This window comes from Mobula birostris, chromosome 24 (genome assembly GCF_030028105.1).
Source record: "Mobula birostris isolate sMobBir1 chromosome 24, sMobBir1.hap1, whole genome shotgun sequence".
Taxonomy (NCBI): Eukaryota; Metazoa; Chordata; class Chondrichthyes; order Myliobatiformes; family Myliobatidae; genus Mobula; species Mobula birostris.
This window is the reverse complement of record NC_092393.1, coordinates 53,398,177-53,416,303: the sequence shown is the minus strand read 5'-3', so window position 1 is coordinate 53,416,303 and position 18,127 is coordinate 53,398,177. Positions and strand designations below refer to the sequence as shown.

General features: G+C 46.4%; 1 protein-coding gene across 5 annotated transcripts in view; it reads left to right on the top strand.

Moving 5' to 3' along the window:
- The window catches only part of aatkb (apoptosis-associated tyrosine kinase b), a 387,622-nt gene that overhangs the window by 336,465 nt on the left and 33,030 nt on the right, over positions 1 to 18,127 (top strand). For all 5 annotated transcript variants that reach the window (XM_072242720.1, XM_072242719.1, XM_072242721.1 and 2 more), the window contains 3 exons: positions 69 to 202; positions 5,437 to 5,521; positions 10,685 to 10,806. In XM_072242720.1, coding sequence (XP_072098821.1) covers positions 69 to 202; positions 5,437 to 5,521; positions 10,685 to 10,806 — 341 coding nt within the window. The remainder of the gene's footprint in view (positions 1 to 68; positions 203 to 5,436; positions 5,522 to 10,684; positions 10,807 to 18,127) is intronic.

The window sequence follows — 18,127 nt, the reverse complement described above, 5'->3', positions numbered from 1 at the left end:
CTAAGGGGTTAGTAGAATGCCTAAATCTGTACCTTTCATTGCTAACCCTTGTCTGCACTGTGTTAAAGGGTGACTTGAAGGGTTACCTGAGAACCCACAACACTGTGGACGAATTGGCCCCCGACCCCTCGACCCTGCAGAGAATGGCGTGTGAGCTTACTTCCGGACTCCAGCACCTACACAAGCACAACTATATCCACAGGTAGGGAAAGGATTGCCCTCCATAACTGTAAACACAGGTAGGGAGAGGACTGTCCTCCATAATTATATCCACAGGTAGGGAGAGGACTGCCCTCCATAACCGTAAACATAAGTAAGGAGAGGACTGTCCTCCATAATTATATCCACAGGGAGGGAGAGGACTGTGCTCCATAACTGTAAACACAGGGAGGAAGAGGACTGTGCTCCATAGCTGTGAACACAGGGAGGGAGAGGACTGCCCTCCATAGACTCTCAGTAACACAATTAAATGTTCAGTTTTTAAGGCAGGTCAGGTTTTTGACTCTCCTAGCGCTTACATTCTGATCCTTGCCCTTTGGGACACTTACTCGATTTTTTCAGGGGAACTGTACAGAATTCAGTGTGGCCTTGTTTGTATTGAATAAATCTGCCACTTATCACAGTTTGTACCAAAGCTGAATCAACAGAGTGATGTCCTCGGGCAGAGAGCCAGGATATTGATCAGCAGCATCTGTGGAGAGAAATGAAGAGTCTGCGTTTTAGATCAAGTACCTTCAACTGGACAGATATAAGATCTCAACCCCAAATGCCAACTGCCTACTACTCTCCACAGATGCTACCCGGCCGCTAAGTTTCTCCAACACTTGGTGTGAATCAGAAACAAAATCAGATGTCATGTAATTTTTTTGCTTGAGGAAATAACAGGCAGGATAGACAAAGGAGAGTCAGTGGATATTGTTTACTTGGATTTTCAGAAGGCCTTTGACAAGGTACCTCACATAAGGCTTCTTTACAAGAAAGCGCCCATGTATTACAGGAAACGGTCTATCATGAATATGATAGAAGATTGACTGACAGGTGGCAAAGAGTGGGAGTAAAGGGGGGCTATTTTGGTTGACTAGTGGTGCTTCACAGGGTTCGGTGTTGGGACCACTTCCTTTCATATTATATGTCAATGATTTCAATAACAGAATTGATGGCTTTGTAGCCAAGTTTACAGATAGTACGAAAATAGGTGGAGGGACAGATAGTGTTGAGAGTAGAGCAACGTCCAATTAGAACAGAGATGAGGAGGGATTTCTTTAGCCAGGGGCCAGTGAATCTGTGGAATTCATTGCCACAGATGGCTGTGGAGGTGAAGACATTGGGTTTATTTAAAGCAGAGGTTAATTGGTTCTTGATTAGTCAGGGCATCAAATAAAGCAGGAGAACGGATTTGAGAGGGATAATAAATCAGCCATGATGGAACTGGGGAGTAGACTTGATGGGCCAAGTAGCCCAATTCTGCGGTCTAAGTTTGTTGTTATGCGGCAGCAGAGCAAAGCAAACCATTAAAAAATGACTATAAATTGCAATAGAAAATACAATTAATAAATAGTCCAAGAGAGAAATAATGAGGTAGAGTTCACGGGTTCATGGACCGTTCAGAAAGTTGGTGGAGGAGGGGAAGAAGCTGTTCCTGAAACATTGAGAGTGGGCTTACAGGCTCCTGTACCTCCTTCCTGGTGGTAGCAATGAGAAGAGGGCATTTTGTGGATAGTGGGGGTCCTTGATGATGGTTGCTGCTTTCATCGGGCACCACCTTCTGAAGACTCCCTCGGTGGTCGGGAGGGTTGTGTCTATGATGAAGCTGGCTGAGTATATAACGCTCTGCAGCCTCTGTCAACCCCATGCATTGGAGCCTCTGTAGCAGGCTGTGATGCAACGAAGGCTGTCCACCATACATCCATGGACATTTGGCGAGATACCGGATCTCCTCAGGCTCCAAAGCAGCTCAGCAGCTGTCGTGCCCCAGGCTCCAACCAACAGTGGCATCTGCAGTCCTCGCTGCCGCGGGGACGGAGTACCTCACCGTGCCCTGGGTTCAACCTTCGCCCACGGATCACTCCCCGCCCCATTCCCACCGCAACCAGCCCCAGGGAGAACTCCCCCCTACCCCTAAAGGTGCTTCTCACATCCCAACAGGCAACAATCTCCTGCTGACCAGTAACCTGGTTAGCTTGGCCTCGTTGTGAATATCGACATGATGAAGCTCTCATCCTGACAGAGGGAGAAGACTTTAGACCCTTGGACATTAAGACATAGGAGCAGAGACTTAAATCAGCTTAAAATGCGTCTTGAAACAGTAGAGGGTATGTTAGGCGCAATAATGACCCTGGGCAGCAACTGGTACGCTGACTTTACTGTTGAGTTTCTTGATTAGGTCAGGAGAAATGACCATTTACTGGGTTCTGCTGCGTGAATTAACTTAAAGTTTGACAAACGTTTATTTTCCTGCCTCATCTTGGAAATAATAATTGCTCTTGTTTCCCATGACGTGGTTAGTTGGATTTGTTTTTCCGGCAGCAGAATAACAGGATGAGATAACTGCTCACCTCTGAAGCCATTATCTTTTTGTAGACACTCCTTTGAAATCTCCCTCCCTCTCCCCCCCAACCCCATTCTCCCCACTTCCCAAACCACCCCAATTCGTTGCTCCCCACATGATCTCTCCTGCCTCTCCTGCCCCCAACTCACTGTTCCTGCCCCCTCCTCCTATCCTAAACTCTTCCACTGATCCTCTCTGTCCTCTCCAATTTAACCCCTTCCTTTCCTCCAATATCCCCACCACACCTCGTCTGCCTTCTCTACCTTCCCGTTCTCCAATTTGCACCACGCCGCATCTCAAATCAATGCTTATTTAGAGCTAGAGCATGATCACAGGCCCTTCTGGCTGAACGAGCCCATGCTGCCAGGCAATTACATCCATGTGACAATTAACCTACTAGCCTGTACGTCTTTGGACTGTGGGAGGAAACTGGAGCACCCGGAGGAAACCCACGTGGCCACGGGGAGAACATGCAAGCTCCTTGTAGACAGCGATGGGGATTGCATCTGGGTCGCTGATGCTTCCCTCCCCTGTCCACCTCCAAACAGTCTCTCACACCCTGTCCTCCCTCTTCTCCGACTCACACCCCATCCCTCCTTCTGTCCCCTCTCCCACACCCCATCCTCCCATACCCCCCCTTCCACCTTCTGCACCTTCCCCTATCACCCGCTCCTCGCTATTTCCCCTTCCCATCCCCCTCTCTGCCCCCCACCCCTCACCGTTCCTTGCCCGCTCCACGTCGCTCCCCCTGGTCCTTGCCGATGACGAAGCCTCTGCAGACCTCCTGGTCGCTCCCTGCAACAATATCCTGATGCTGACGGAGTGAAGCTAACAGCTCCAGCATCAGTGATTTTGTTGTAGTGGCTGACCACTCGCCTCTCCCACCAGACAGCAAGGCGCCGGGCATTCTCCACAGCTCTCTTGCTCTTTCTGTCTCTCTTTATCTCTCTGTCTCTGTATCTCTCTCTTGCTCTCTCTCTCCTTTCTCTCTCTCCTTTCTCTCTCCTTTCTCTTTCTCTCCTTTCTCTCTCTCTCCCTCTTCTCTCTCTCCTTTCTCTCTCTCCCTCCTCTCCCTCCTTTATCTCTCTCTCTTTCTCTCTCTCCTTTCTCTCTCTCTCTTCTCTCTCCTTTTTCTCTCTCCTTTCTCTCTCTCCCTCCTCTCTCTCTCCTTTCTCTCTCTCCTTTCTCTCTCTCCCTCCTCTCTCTCTCCCTTCTCTCTCTCTCCTTTCTCTCTCCCTCCTCTCTCTCCTTTCTCTCTCTCTCCCTCTTCTCTCTCTCTCTCTTCTCTCTCCTTTCTCTCTCTCCTCTCTCCTTTCTCGCTCTCTTCTTTCTCTCTCTCTCCCTCCTCTCTCTCCTTTCTCTCTCTCCTCTCCTTTTTCTCTCTCTCTCCTTTCCTTTTTCTCTCTCCTTTTTTCTCTCTCCTTTCTCTCTCTCTCCTCTCTCTCCTTTTTCTCTCTCTCTTTCTCTTTCTCTCTTTCTCTCTCTCTTTCTCTCTCTCCCCCCCCCCCTCTCTCTCTATCTCTCTCTCTCTCTGGAAAGTGTTTCGTCTTGCCTAATGGGACGTTACCCAGTGTGCACTGTGTCACAGAGCAGGACCAATCAGGTTTATTATCACTGATGTATGTCGTGAAATGTGTTGCTTTGCAGCAGTATACTGCCGTACATAAAATATACTATAAATCATAAGGAATACATACAAAGAACACTAAATAAGTAGTGCCAATAGCGAGCAAAATGAAGAGCTAGTGCGCATGGATTCATTGTCCATTCAAAAACCCGGTGACAGGGAAGTTGTACCTAAAACATTGAGTGTGTGACTACGGGCCCCTGTAGCTCCTCCTTGATGGTAGTAGTGAGAAGAGGGCATGTCCTGTATGTGGTGGCTTCCTTAATGAAGGCTTTTTGAGGCATCGTCTTTCGAAGATGTCTTCGATGGTGGGGAGGCTAGTGCCCGTGGTTGACCTGGCTCAGCTGACAACCCTCTGCGGCTTTTTTCATCCTGTGCAGTGGCCCCTCCCCATCAGACAGTGATGCAACTGGTTAGAAGGATCTCCATGGTATGTCCATTAACGTTTGCTGAGGTCTTTAGTGACGTACCAAATCTCCTCAAGCTCTAATGAAATATAGCCACTGAAATAGTGAAATATATGTATTGGAACGTGCAGACCATGGGAGAGATGAGCTGGGTCAGAGAGAGTGCTGTTGAAGCAGGAGAGCGTAGACTGTGAGTCAGGGTTAGCCAACGGGATCATGTGAGCACTTTTGGGCCCCATATCTAAAAAAGGGCGTGCTGGTGCTGGAGAGTCCAGCCAAGATTCACGGGAGGTTAACAGCAGATTTGACAGAGCTGGGTTAGGTCATGACAGGCTAAATTGGGAGATGTTGTCCATCAGCTTATAGTTCAAGGACCAGAGAAGGAAGAGGCTTAAAACACTGGGCAAAAGGTATGAGGGAGATGTTAAGGGAGCTTTTCACACACAGAGAGTGGTGATCACTACCTGTCAGGGACAGTGGAATCAGGATCCCTCTGGGGTTTTCCAGAAAAATTAGATAGGACCAAGGAAAATAATTTATAAGGCTACAGACGAAGGAGAGCTCTACAGGGATCCAGCACAGCGTGATGGGCTAAATGGCCTCCTCCTTCACTGTCACAAATCTGCAGCTCTATTCGGCTGGACACTTGAGGTACTCGATCAGCTTTGGGCTGTGCTGAAAGGGTTATGAAAGCTATACAGAAATACATGGCCTCCTCTCCTGCTTGTCTGTTTCGTACTGGTTGTTTAGTCGATGACTACTTGGGTGAAGGCAGGGCAAGACAACCTCGCTCAAGTCAGTGGAAGTCGTTTGCAAATGCTGTCCAGTAATGCCTGTGCCTCTCCTCCCTACAGTGACCTGGCGCTGCGTAACTGCTTGCTGTCGACGGACCTGACCGTGAAAATCGGAGACTATGGCCTGTCTCACAACAAGTACAAGGTAAATAGACGAGAGGCAGTAGTGAAGAGGGACCAAGTTGGACCTGTGAGATCAAAGTGGAGGTAGAGTCACCATGCCCTTTTCTCGCTGCTGCCATCAGGTAGAAGGTACAAGAGTCTCAGGACTCACACCACCAGGTTCAAGAACAGTTACTAACACCTCAACCACCAGGCTCCTGAACCAGTGGGGATAACTACACTCACTTGCCCCGTCATTGAGATGTTCCCATAACCAATGAGCTCACATTAAAGACTCTTTATCTCATGTTCACATTATTTATTGTTATTTATTTATTGATATATACATTTGCACATTTTGTTGCCTTCTGCAGTCTGGTTGATCTTTCATTGATCCTGCTGTAGTTACTATTCTATAGACTTGCCGACTATTCCTGTTGGAAAATAAATCTCAAGAGTTGTATCTGGTGACATACATGTGCTTTGATAATAAAATCTACTTATTTTTACTTTGTCTTTGGCCACCCACTTCTCGAGTAACTGGCGCTCACGGGCACACAGGGAAGGACCCTGTTACATTTTGTTGCTCCGAAACATAAAAACTAATGAAAAAGAAAACAAGGGAGCCACGAATGCATCTAACTTTGTTTTTTACTTTAAGCAAAGCGCACACACGGAATCATGTGGTAGCGTCATGACATATGCAATTCACGTATTTTTACGTGTAACCCGTAATGAATTATTTAAAATAAAGAATCCTTACTCAAACATTGTATTTACAATATTACTCAAACATTACTGAAATATCAAATACACAACAGTATCGAAGTTACAAAGTCAAGAGAACACTTCAGCCCAGAAACAGGCCCTTCAGCCCATCTAGTCTGTGCAAAACTATTAACTTGCCTCGTTCCATCAACCTGCATCTGAACCATAGCCCTCCACAAACACCACCCCCATCCAAGTATTTATCCAAATTCCTCTTAAATGTTGAACTCGAACCACATTCCGCCACTTTCACTGGCAGCTGGTTCCACACTCTCACCACCCTCTGAGTGAAGAAGTTTCCCCTCAGGTTCTTCTTAAACATTTCACCATTCATCCTTAAACCATGACCTCTAGTTCTAGTCTCACTCACTCTCAGTGAAAAAAGCCTGCTTGGATTTGCCCCACATGATTTTGTATACAGTATACTCCATTGAATTCTCCCTCATTCTCCTGCACTCCAGGAAATAAAGTCCTAACCTATTCAGCCTTTCCTTGTAACTCAGCTCCAATCCTTGTAAATGTTCACTGTACTCTTTCAATCTTACTGGTGCGCCTGCCTTTCTCTTTACCGTCTCTTCCTCCATTTCTTCATTCCAGAGCTTTCTCTGGATTGGAGCCGACAATTTTTGTCACTGAACGTCACCTTTCCCGTTTTCAGCTGAACCCTTGGTCCTGCCTCCTCAGCATCAGCCATATGTACTTCCTTCAACTAGAGATCCGTGTTTGCAGAGCCCAGTTCACCGCAGGGAAAGCCCTCCCCCACCGTTGAGCACAACTGCAAGGAACACTGCAGCATCCAAGATGAAGGACCCCCATCGTTCAGGCCATGCTCTTCTTGCTGCTGCCATTGGGAAGAAGGTACAGGAGCCTTAGGTCCCACACCACCAGGTTCAGGAACAGTTTTAACCCTTCAACCATCAGGCTCCTGAACCGCCACTCAGCACGGCTCTGAACAGATTCCCCAACCTACAGACTAACTTTGAAGGACTCTGCAACTCATGTTCTCAGTATTATTTATTAACTTTCTTTTTTAATTTGCACAGTTTGTCTTCTTTTGGTTGTTTGTCAGTCTTTGTATGTTGTTTTTTATAAGTTCTATTGTACTTCTTAGTTCTACTGTGAATTCCTACAAGAAATGAATCTCAGGGTGAGATATATGTGAATAATAAGTTCACTTCAAACTTTTTGAACTTTGAACATTCAATTTCCCACATTATTGTACGTTGAAGACTTGTGATGCTGTGGTGGGGTCAGAACTTTGAACGATTGTTAAGGATTCCATGGTTGGAATTAGTTCTCTGTGGATGCAGTCAGGCTTTGTGATGCTAGATGGTTCTTTTTCTCTCTGCTGTTGTCGGTGGGTCACTGAAAGACCAGTTCTGGGTATCCTTATAGAGGACGCAAGAGCGCATGAGGAGTCGTTCATTGTCCAAGGTGAATGCAGTTAAAGTCTTGCAGGTTAGTATCTGTCTCAAGGCAGGTGGACATCTTGTGGGCACTTTAGTAACAGTTGGCAGCGCGGCCACGTAGCGGTTTGCAGTGCCTGTGAACACTGATTGGGGTTCCGTTTCTGCCACTGACCGTAAGGAGTTTGTATGTTCTCCCCATGGCCATGTAGATTTCTTCCAGATGCCCCGGTTCCCTCCCACAGTCCAAGGACGTACAGGTTAGTGAACACTGTGTCGGAAATATGGAAGCATGGCAACACTTCCCAGCCCAGTCCTCACGGATCTGACTCAAAATGATACATTTTATTGTATGCTTCAATGTCCATGTAACAAATAAAACTAATCGTTCCTTCATTGGGACAGCATGGTAACATAGTGGTTAGCACAATGTTTTACAGTACCAGCGACCCAGGCTCAATTCCCACCGTGGCCCATAAAGCAGTTTCTCCAAATGCGATGCTAGCTTTTATTTCAAGAGGACTAGAATATAAAAGCAAGGATGTAATACTGAGGCTTTATAAGGCATTGGTCAGACCACTTTAGGAGTATTGTGAGCAGTTTTAAGCCCTGTATCTAAGAAAAAATAGGTTGGCATTGGAGAGGGTCGAGAGGATGTTTACGCTATACTTATACTTCATACTTTATTGTCGCCAAACAATTGATACTAGAGCGTACAATCATCACAGCGATATTTGATTCTGCGCTTCCCGCTCCCTGGAGTACAAATCGGTAGTAAATATTAAAAATTTAAATTATAAATCACAAATAGAAAATAGAAAAATGGAAAGTAAGGTAGTGCAAAAAAACCGAGAGGCAGGTCCGGATATTTGGAGGGTACGGCCCAGATCCAGGTCAGGATCCGTTCAGCAGTCTTATCACAGTTGGAAAGAAGCTGTTCCCAAATCTGGCCACACGAGTCTTCAAGCTCCTGAGCCTTCTCCCGGAGGGAAGAGGGACGAAAAGTGTGTTGGCTGGGTGGGTCGTGTCCTTGATTATCCTGGCAGCACTGCTCCGACAGCGTGCGGTGTAAAGTGAGTCCATGGACGGTATGATCCTGGGAATGAAAAGCTTAAGGGTATGAGGAGTGTTTGATGGCTCTGGATCTGCACTTGCTGGAGTTCAGATGAATGAGGGAGATTGAAGCATACTGAACATTGAAAGGCCGAGACAGAGTGGATGTGGAGAGGATGTTTCCGTTAGTTGGAGAGTCTAGAACCCGAGGGCACAGCTTCAGAATAGGAGGGCATCCCTTTAGATTTGAGATGAAGAGGAATTCTTTATGCCAGAGGGAGGTAGTTCTATGAAATTCATTGCCACATACGACTGCGCAGGCCAAGTCATTGGATATATTTAAAATGGAGGTTGATATGTTCGTCATTGATGGGTATCTTGATCCAGAAAGAAAAGCTGGAGATTTTGTTGGTGAGGAACATCAAAAGTTATGGGGAGAAAGCAGGAAAATGGGTTTGAGAGGAAAAATAAATCAGCCATGACTGAATGGCAGAACAGACTCAATGGACCAAATTCTGCTCCTGTGTCTTATATCATCCTACACCTTGAGTGTGTTGGTAGATTAGACTGGTGGTGTCCGTCAGAGAAAGCTAACAGCCTGCACCAGGGGAAACTGAATCCTGGGAAGTTCTATCATAAAGTCAGAAAGAAACAGGCCCCTTGGCCCAATTCATCAATGCCAACTAAGATGTCCGCCTGAGCTCATCGTTTTTGTCTACATTTTGCCCATTTCTCTCCAGGCATTTTTTTTATCCATGTCTTTTACACAAGTGTCTAGATCTATAGCTTCCTCTGGCAGCTTAGTCCATACACCCACCAGCACCTGTGGAAGAAATGTTGCTCTCAGAGCCCTTTTAAATTTTTCCTCCTGTCATCTTACATGCCTTCTAATTTTAGACTCCCCTATCCTGGGATGGAGCTTATAGATTAAAGATTGGCTTTATTTGTCAGATGTACGTCGAGGCATACGGTGAAATGTGCCATTTGAGTCGAGGGCGCGCTGGGGGCAGACGGCAAGTGTCACCATGCCTCCAGCGCAAACAATGCCAGCCCACAACGTACTAAGCCTAACCCGTACATCTTTGGGATGTGTGAGCAAACCAGAGCACCATGTGGTCATGGGAGAACATACATGTTCTTTACAGGAAGCCGCTACACTACCGTTGCCATTTACATTATCTATGCCCCTTGCGACCCCACCCCCCAACAAAACCTCTAGCCTTCCTTCCTGTATGAAGATGGCCACGATCGAGGTAGATGTCACAGGGCTGGTGTCGCACTTCTATTCAGGTGAATGGAAAGGGCGTTCAGGAAGTTGAAAGAGAGGAAGAAGAAAACTGAGACAAAATCTAAAGCAGGATTTAATGTATGGAATGGAAGCAAGAATGGCTCAGTGAGGCCTTTGCATCTACGCCAGCATCTAGTAGGATCAAGGCTGAACTTTAACCTCACCTTCGTTCTCCTGACCTCCCAAAATTCCTCAGTTCCTTGAGCTGGAATTAGACACTGACAAAGAAAATTCAAGGCAGCAGTTATTCCTGGTGTGCTTTTGTGGCTACTTCTCATAAAACATGGAACAGTATATCGCCGTATACGCCCTTAAGCCCAGGATGTTGTGGTGACCCTTTAACCCACAGCGAGATCAATCTAACCTTTCTGTCCCCCGTAGCCCTCCATGTACCTGTCTAAGAGTCTCTTAAACTTCCCTAATGTATCAGCCTCTATCAGCACTACCAGCAGCAGGTCCCACACACCCACTACTCTGTGTTATTTTGAGATCTGTAATAAACAATTAACAAATCCCCAGCCTCTGAATTACCAAGTGGAGTGTAAAACTCCAAAGGAAATAAGTTTAGTGACTAATGTTTAATTGAAAACAGCTGTTGTTCCAAATGAATGTCTCTGTGGTGATTTTTTTTTGTGTGATTCTTGGAGCTGATTGGTGAGACTGTTGTATTTCTGATATTTTCTTTCGGCAGAAAGATTACTTGGTAACCCCTGACCAGCACTGGATTCCGCTGCGCTGGATCGCACCTGAGCTCATCGACGAAGTTCATGGCAACCTGCTGGTGGTGCATCAAACCAAGATTAGTAATATCTGGTGAGCAAGCACTGTCCTGCGCACTGACTGCAGACAGATATCGGAAAACTGTGCATGGAGGTACTTCTGAAAAAACTCCATAATTCTCCCAGATGGAGGAGGTGCCAGTGCCTTATTCCCAAATCCCAGGGACAATTCCATGTTCCCAATACTGTAGTCAGAAAAGATCCATGCTCCTAGTACCCAGTAACTGTCAACCATCTGAAAACCTTGCCTACTTCTAAGACCCCGAAGCTTTTGATTTTTCCAATATCCAGGAATATTCCAGAGTCCCAATACAGAATCAGAATCAAGCTTATGATCTCTGACATGTTGTGAAATTTGTTGTTTTGTCCCATCAGTACAGTGAAATTCATAAAAAGTTACCATAAGTTGCAATAAGAAATATATTTAAAAAGTTGTGCAAAAAGAGAGCAAAAACAGTAAGGTGGAGTTCATGGACTGATGATAGAGGGGAAGAACTTGAGTCTAAAATGTTCAGTGTGCATCTTCAGGCTGCTCAATCTCCTCCCTGATCGTAGAAATGAGAAGGGTGCATGTGCTGAGTGGTGAGGGATGCTGCCTTTTTGAGGCATCACCTTTTGAAGTTTTCCTCGATGATGGGGAGGCTAGTGCCCATGGCTATTGTACCTCAGTCTTCAATGTTCCCAACACCTGAAAATATTCCACACTCCCAGTAGCTGGGGCCCTCTGGAGTTCCCAAAACCTGGGAACTTTTTAATTTTCTAACACTGAGAAACATTCCATCCTTCCATTACCAGGAAACCGTCCATATTCCTACATTAAAATAGCTGAGAATTTTCTACCATTTTGCCCAATGAAGTTCCATATTTTTATCCTCGGGGAACCTTCTTCATTCCCAATATCGGAGAACATCTCATATTCATAAAACCTGGGAATCTTCCTCATTCCTAATACTGTACCCAAGGATGTTCCTCCTTCAAACCAGCCTGAGACATTCCAACTTCCAGAACCATAGGAGCCATTTACCAAACCAATTTCCAAGAACGTTTGAAGCTCAAGATTAAGCTTAAAACATCATGAAGGGCATAGATAGTCCATAAGGCCATAAGATATAGGAGCAGAATTAGGCCATTTGGCCCATTGGATCTCTTCCGCCATTTCATCATGGCTGATCTATTCCTCTCTTAACGCCGTTCTCCTGCCTTCTCTCCATAACTTTTCACGCCCTGACTAATCAAGAACCTGTCAACCTCTATCTTAAGTGCACCCAATGACTTGGCCTCCACGGCCACCTGTGGCAATGAATTCCACAGATTCACCACCGTCTGGCTAAATAAATTCCTCGTCATCCCCGTTCTAAATGGACGCTCCTCTGTTCTGAGGCTGTATCCTTTGGTCCTAGACATCCCCACCACAGAAAACATCATCTCAACATCAGTCTACTGAGGCCTTTCAACATTCAATAGGTTTCAATGAGATCCCTCCTCATTTGTCTGAATCCCAGTGAGAACTGGCCCAAAACCATCAATTGTTCCTCATTTGATAAGCCTTTCATTACTGGAATCATTTTCTTGAACCTCCTCTGAATCCTCTTCCGTGTCAGCACATCCTTTCTTAAATAAGGGGCTCAAAACTGGATAAGGTGGGTAGTCACAGTCTTTTTCCTCGGGTCTGGGAATCTAAGTTTTGAAGACATTAAGTACTGTGCAAAAGTCTTGGTCACATATATATAGCTAGGGTGCCGTTTGCATAGTACGGTAGTAATTTTATGTCTTGCACTGTACTGCTGCCACAAAAAGGAACAAATTTCATGACATATGTGAGTGATGATAAACCTGATTCTGATACGGGCCTCTATTGTGGATTGAGAGTGTGAAGGGAGCGGTGAGAGGGAAATCATGGTTGGGAAAAGAGGAAGGGACTGGGGAGGGAGCAGGAAGCACCAGAGAGCCATTCTGTAATGATCGATAAAACAATTGTTTGGAATCAAATTACCTTGCCTGGTGTTTCAGGGCTTGGTGAATCTGCACCCGCCCCTCGCAATCCTTCTGTGCCACCTGTCCCACACCCCTCCCGAGGCGCTCCACCCTCACCATTCCCAACATCCTATGCTCCCACAAACAAGGGAAAATCTGCAGATGCAGGAAATCCAAGCAACACGCACAAAATGCTGGAGGAACTCAGCAGGTCAGGCAGCATCTATGGAAAAGAGTACAGTCGGTGTTTTGGGCCAAGAAGGGTCTTCCTGCTGAAGGGTCTCAGCCCGAAGCGTCGACTGTTTACTCTTTTCCATGGATGCTGCCTGGCCTGCTGAGTTCCTCCAGCATTTTGTGTGTGATCCTTTGCTCCCACCAGATTTACATAGACCTTTTCCACATTGACAAATACAGTACTGTGCAAAAGTCTTAGGCACCCTGGCTAAATCTATCTACACAGTACAGTAAGTTTCAGGTGATTGGGAAACGATTTAAAGGGGACTGGAGGGATAGACGGTAGTGAGTATATGGGACAAGCTACCAGGGGAAGTGGTAGGTGCAGGACGTACTTAACAATATTTAAAAGGAATTCAGACAGACACGTGGTTTAGACCAGGGATTCTCCACCTGGGGTTCACGGACCCCTCAGTATGAGTCCATGGCATATAAAGTGTTGGGAACTCTTGCTTTAGAGTCATAGAGACCGAATGCAGTACAGGAAAATAGGACTGGCTCAGCAAGGCACCTTGGGTCAGCATGGACAAATTGGGCCGTATAACTCCAAGACTTTCTTCCCACAACTGCAAAAACATTTACATTGCCAGCACCCAGAAACTTCTCACATTTACCCTCGAAACAAGGAACGTTGAACAGTGCAGCAGCCTACAATCTTATACACTTCCATCAAGTTGCCTCTCCACCTCCTCAGCCAAAAGAGAAAAGCCCTGGCTCGCTCAACCTGTCAACTGTTGGGGACTTCTGCACGTTCCCACCAGTGACAACTGGCCAGCCAGCAATGGATGCTTCTGTTTGGTTAGAGCGTGGTGGGGCGCCTGGAGCAAAGGTGAGCAAATGGGATGAAGGTGTAAATCTATTTGAATGCAATGGGCTATCAATGTTCAGTGAGGGGTATTGAGAGGGTAAGTGTAAACTCAAGTGTGGAATGAGCTGCCAGTGGAAACAGTGGATGCAGGTTCGATTGCAACATCTGGATAGGCGCATGGGAGGTGTGTGGAGGGCTTTGGTCCAGGTGTGGGTCAATGGGACTAGGCAGAGTAGCAGTTTGGTACAGACTAAATGGGCTGAAGAACCTGCTTCTGTGCTTTGGTGCTCTCTGACTCTATGCTTGAGGGGCTGAACAAAGAACTCCCACTGCGGTTAAGACAGCCAGTTACGCAACACAAGATATTCGAAGTAGCAAAGTGGCAGATGATCCAATAAACGGTTTTCCACATTGCTTGTCGATGAGTGTTTATTAGTCATGGAATTGTCACCGATCGTCATCACAAAAATTGGCATCACTTTATTTTTCTTACATCTTAGGAGTCAGGCTGAATATAATGTTAAGGAAATTTACATCAACTATCCATCAAAAAGCAGAAAGCTCAAAGTCCCTCAAAATAAAGTCCTGCATTTCTGTAGCGCCTTCCATGTCCCATCCAGGGTTAGTCCAGTAAACACTGGAAATACTCCACAGAGCAGACAGCGGTTAACAGTTAACGCTCCGGCAAAGAGCAATGCGATAACGGCCAGGTGATGTGTTTTGGGATGCGTCAAGTGAGGGGTAAAGACTTGGATAAGTCCCTTACTATTCCTCAAGATGTCATGAGCCCCGTGGCTTGCAATAGAGCATTGAGCTTCTCGGGTTCTTGAGCACCTGTATTCACTAATCAATATCTTAACCAGAGTAGTTAAGCCCTTGTGTTGTTGTGAGGTTAATCGAGGCTGGCACATTTTTCCCCGCATTCTCTGACTACTTAAAGACGACTCTCATTCAGCGCCTGAGTGGGGTCATTGTGTTGGAGAGGATGAATTCTCATGGTGTTGCTGAGTCGCTCCTCCGAGGCTCTGATTGCAATATTTATCCTCTTGTTTCCGTCTCTTCCTGGCGATCCTGCCATTCTTCTGCACCTGGCTCCAGTCCTTCAAGAGCGCCCCATGACACGAGCTATATCCATAGGTTCTTTTGCACCGTGGTAAGGCAGCCTGGTCCTTGGTTACCGTCTTTTCCAAAAGATGGCGGCTCTGGCACGGTAGAACTCCCTTCATGAGCCAGTGGCCTCAGTCAGGTGGGATGTGGAAGTTTTACAGAGGGTGCTGAGGAGATTGACCAGGATGCTAACTGGATGAGAGAGCGTGTCTTATGAGAAAACGAGCTAGAGCTATTCTGTTTGGAGTGAAGGAGGTGATTTGATAGAGGTGTAAAGAAGATGAAAAGAAATATAGAGTGGACAGCCAGGGACTTTGCCCCAGGGCAGAAATGGCTAATATGCGGGGGCATAAATTTAAGGTAGTTGAAGGAAAGTATAGGGGGGATGTCAGAGGTAGTTTTTTTTTGCACAGAGAGTGGTGAGAGGGTGGAACGTGCTACTAGAGGTGCGGTAGAAGCAGATCCATTAGGGACATTGAAGAGACTCATAGGCATGTACAGGTCGACCTTCACTAATCCGGCACCACTGGGACCTGAGGAGTGCCGGATTAGTGAAAATGCCGAATTACAGAAGGATCACATTAAACATAATCAGTGCCAGATTATTGAAGGAACCAGATTACAGGTAGTTGGATTAGTGAAGGTCGACTGTATATGAAAGAAAAAGGGAGGGGGCTATGTAGGAGGGAAGGGTTAGATTAATCTCGGAGTAGGTTAAAAGGTTGGCACAACATTGTGAGCCAAACAATCTGTACTATGCTGCACTGTTCTTAAGATTTAAAGAAAATTAGCTTTATTTGTCACATGTACATCAAAACATATGAGTTAAGTGTGTCATTTGCGTCAGAACAAAGCAGGGAGGATTGCGCAGGGCAGCCTGCAAGGGTCGCCATGCTTCCGGTGCTGACACAGCATGCCCACAACTCACCAACCCTAACCTGTGTGTGTTTGGACTGTGGGAGGAAACTGGAGCACCCAGAGGAAACTCCCATGATCACGGGGAAAATGTACGGACATGCAAAAGTTTATTCAAACACAAAATATGTTCAGTGAGCAGGGGTTCACAAAACTGCAAACAATTTCAAATTAAAATATGGTTACTCTCATCTACAAAGCATTCAGCTTCCTGTTGTCAGAAATCACCCACTATACCCATAGAGATAGCATGCTCTGTCTCAAAGGACACCCAGGCATAAGCATCATCCCAGAAGAGGGGTAGGCAGTCGGCTCGGACAGAGCCCTTGACTCCATGCTGCCTGCACCCACGGGTGGCTATCTCGGCCAGGCCCTGGAGCAAGCCCACCAGTAGATCCCCCGAGCGACCTGCACCCCTCCCCCCCACCCGTACTAGGTAACCGTAGGTCAGGAGCGTGGGTCTGAAGTACAGCGAGAACTTGAGGAGCAGCACCTTCAGATACTCAAACAGGAACTGCAACCTCTCACACTCCACATACTCTGTGGTCTGTGTTCTCTGTGCTGAAGTCTTCAGGGTGGGATTTGATCTCACAACCTTCAGACTCGGGGGGGCGGGGGGGCGCTATCTGTTGATTCTGGAGGAGTTAACTTCAGGAAAAATGCTGTGGATGGGATAATCTTCACACTCTCTCTAGCCTCGAAGCAATTTCTTTAAACTATGATTGGCATTTCCAAATGCTCAAGCTGAATTCTGCACAAATGATTCGCTGTGATAAATGCTAGTCATCTTGCAGTCTGATTTGTACGTTCACCACTTTGCCATTTGCCATGATTGCAGCAACTGTCTAGTGTAATTTAATTGTTTCTCTTTAATTCTGAAACCTGAATTGCAGAATAAAGTTAGTCATTACTGACTAACTCCATTTGTCAACCTCCACAATCAATGATTCAGTCTTTCAGTCTGCATTATTTTCACCACTCAACCAACCCTTACTGAGTAAGGCACGTAAAGGAGAAGAAACACACACAAAATGCCGGAGGAACTCAGCAGGCCAGACAGCATCTATGGAAAAGAGTATACAGTCAACATTTTGGGCCAAGACACTAATGAAGGTTCTCCAGTATTTTGTGCGTGTTGCTTTGGATTTGAGATGCTATCGCAACATCTTGGGCATCTCATACTTGGACCACATCACAAACAAGCAGGTCCGCAAGAACATCCAGCACCACATAGGTCCCCATGAAGACCTTCTCACAACGGTGAAGAAAAGAAAGCTGAGATGGTACGGCCACGTAACAAGATCCAATGGCCTTGCAAAGACCGTTCTACAAGGAACTGTGGAAGGGAAAAGAAAGAGAGGCAGACAGAGGAAAAGATGGACAGACAACGTCCAAGAATGGACAGGGAAAGCGTTTGCGGTGACCCAGGCTCTGGCACACAACTGCGACAGATGGAACAGACTGGTGTAAAGCTTGATACAATGGCGCCCGACGACTCCACCAGGAATTACTCCTTCCAGTAAAATTATTCCTCCCTCCCCTTCCCTCATCTTCTGTTCCTCATTCTGGCCTCTTTGTTCTTCTCCTCACCGGCTTATCACCTCCCCTTGGTGCTCCTCATTCTTCCCTTTCTGCCACGGTCCTCTCTCCTCTCCTATCAGATTCCTTCCTCCCCAGCCCTTTACCTTTCCCACCGATTGGCCTCACCTATCACCTTCTACCTATCCTCCTTCCCTCCCCCCCGCCACCCTTTTAGTCTGATGCCTTCTCCCTTCCTTTCCAGTCCCAATCAAGCGTCTTCGCCTGAGACATCGACTGTTTATTCATCTCCGTAGATGCTGCCTGACCTGCTGAGTTCCTCCAGCATCTTGTGTGCGTTGCTCTGGATTTCCAGCGTCTGCAGAATCTCTTGAGCTTATAAACGAGAAGCTCCACACAGCTTCTGGTGACCTGACGCCAGATGACTGTGATTTGTTAACAAACTCTCAGAAGGATGACATATATAATAAGGAGGTCGTAAGATACCTGCCCGGCCTCTGGTAGATTTTCCAACAAATTCTTCAGTGGCTCGTAGTCATAACAGCACAGAAATGGGCCTTTCATCCCAGCAAAACTATGTCACTGCACTAACACCCATTTATACTAATTTTACATGTGTCCTAGTTCATTCTCCCTGTGAGGCCCTCCGTTGGTCTGGGTTGACCATAGATGCTGTATCCCAACTGTCCACGTGATATGCAAGCCAGGTCAGTACAATATGAAGAGCAAGCAGGTTCCCCCTCTCCACGAAGCTGGTGAATCCAAAAGAGCAGCGGAG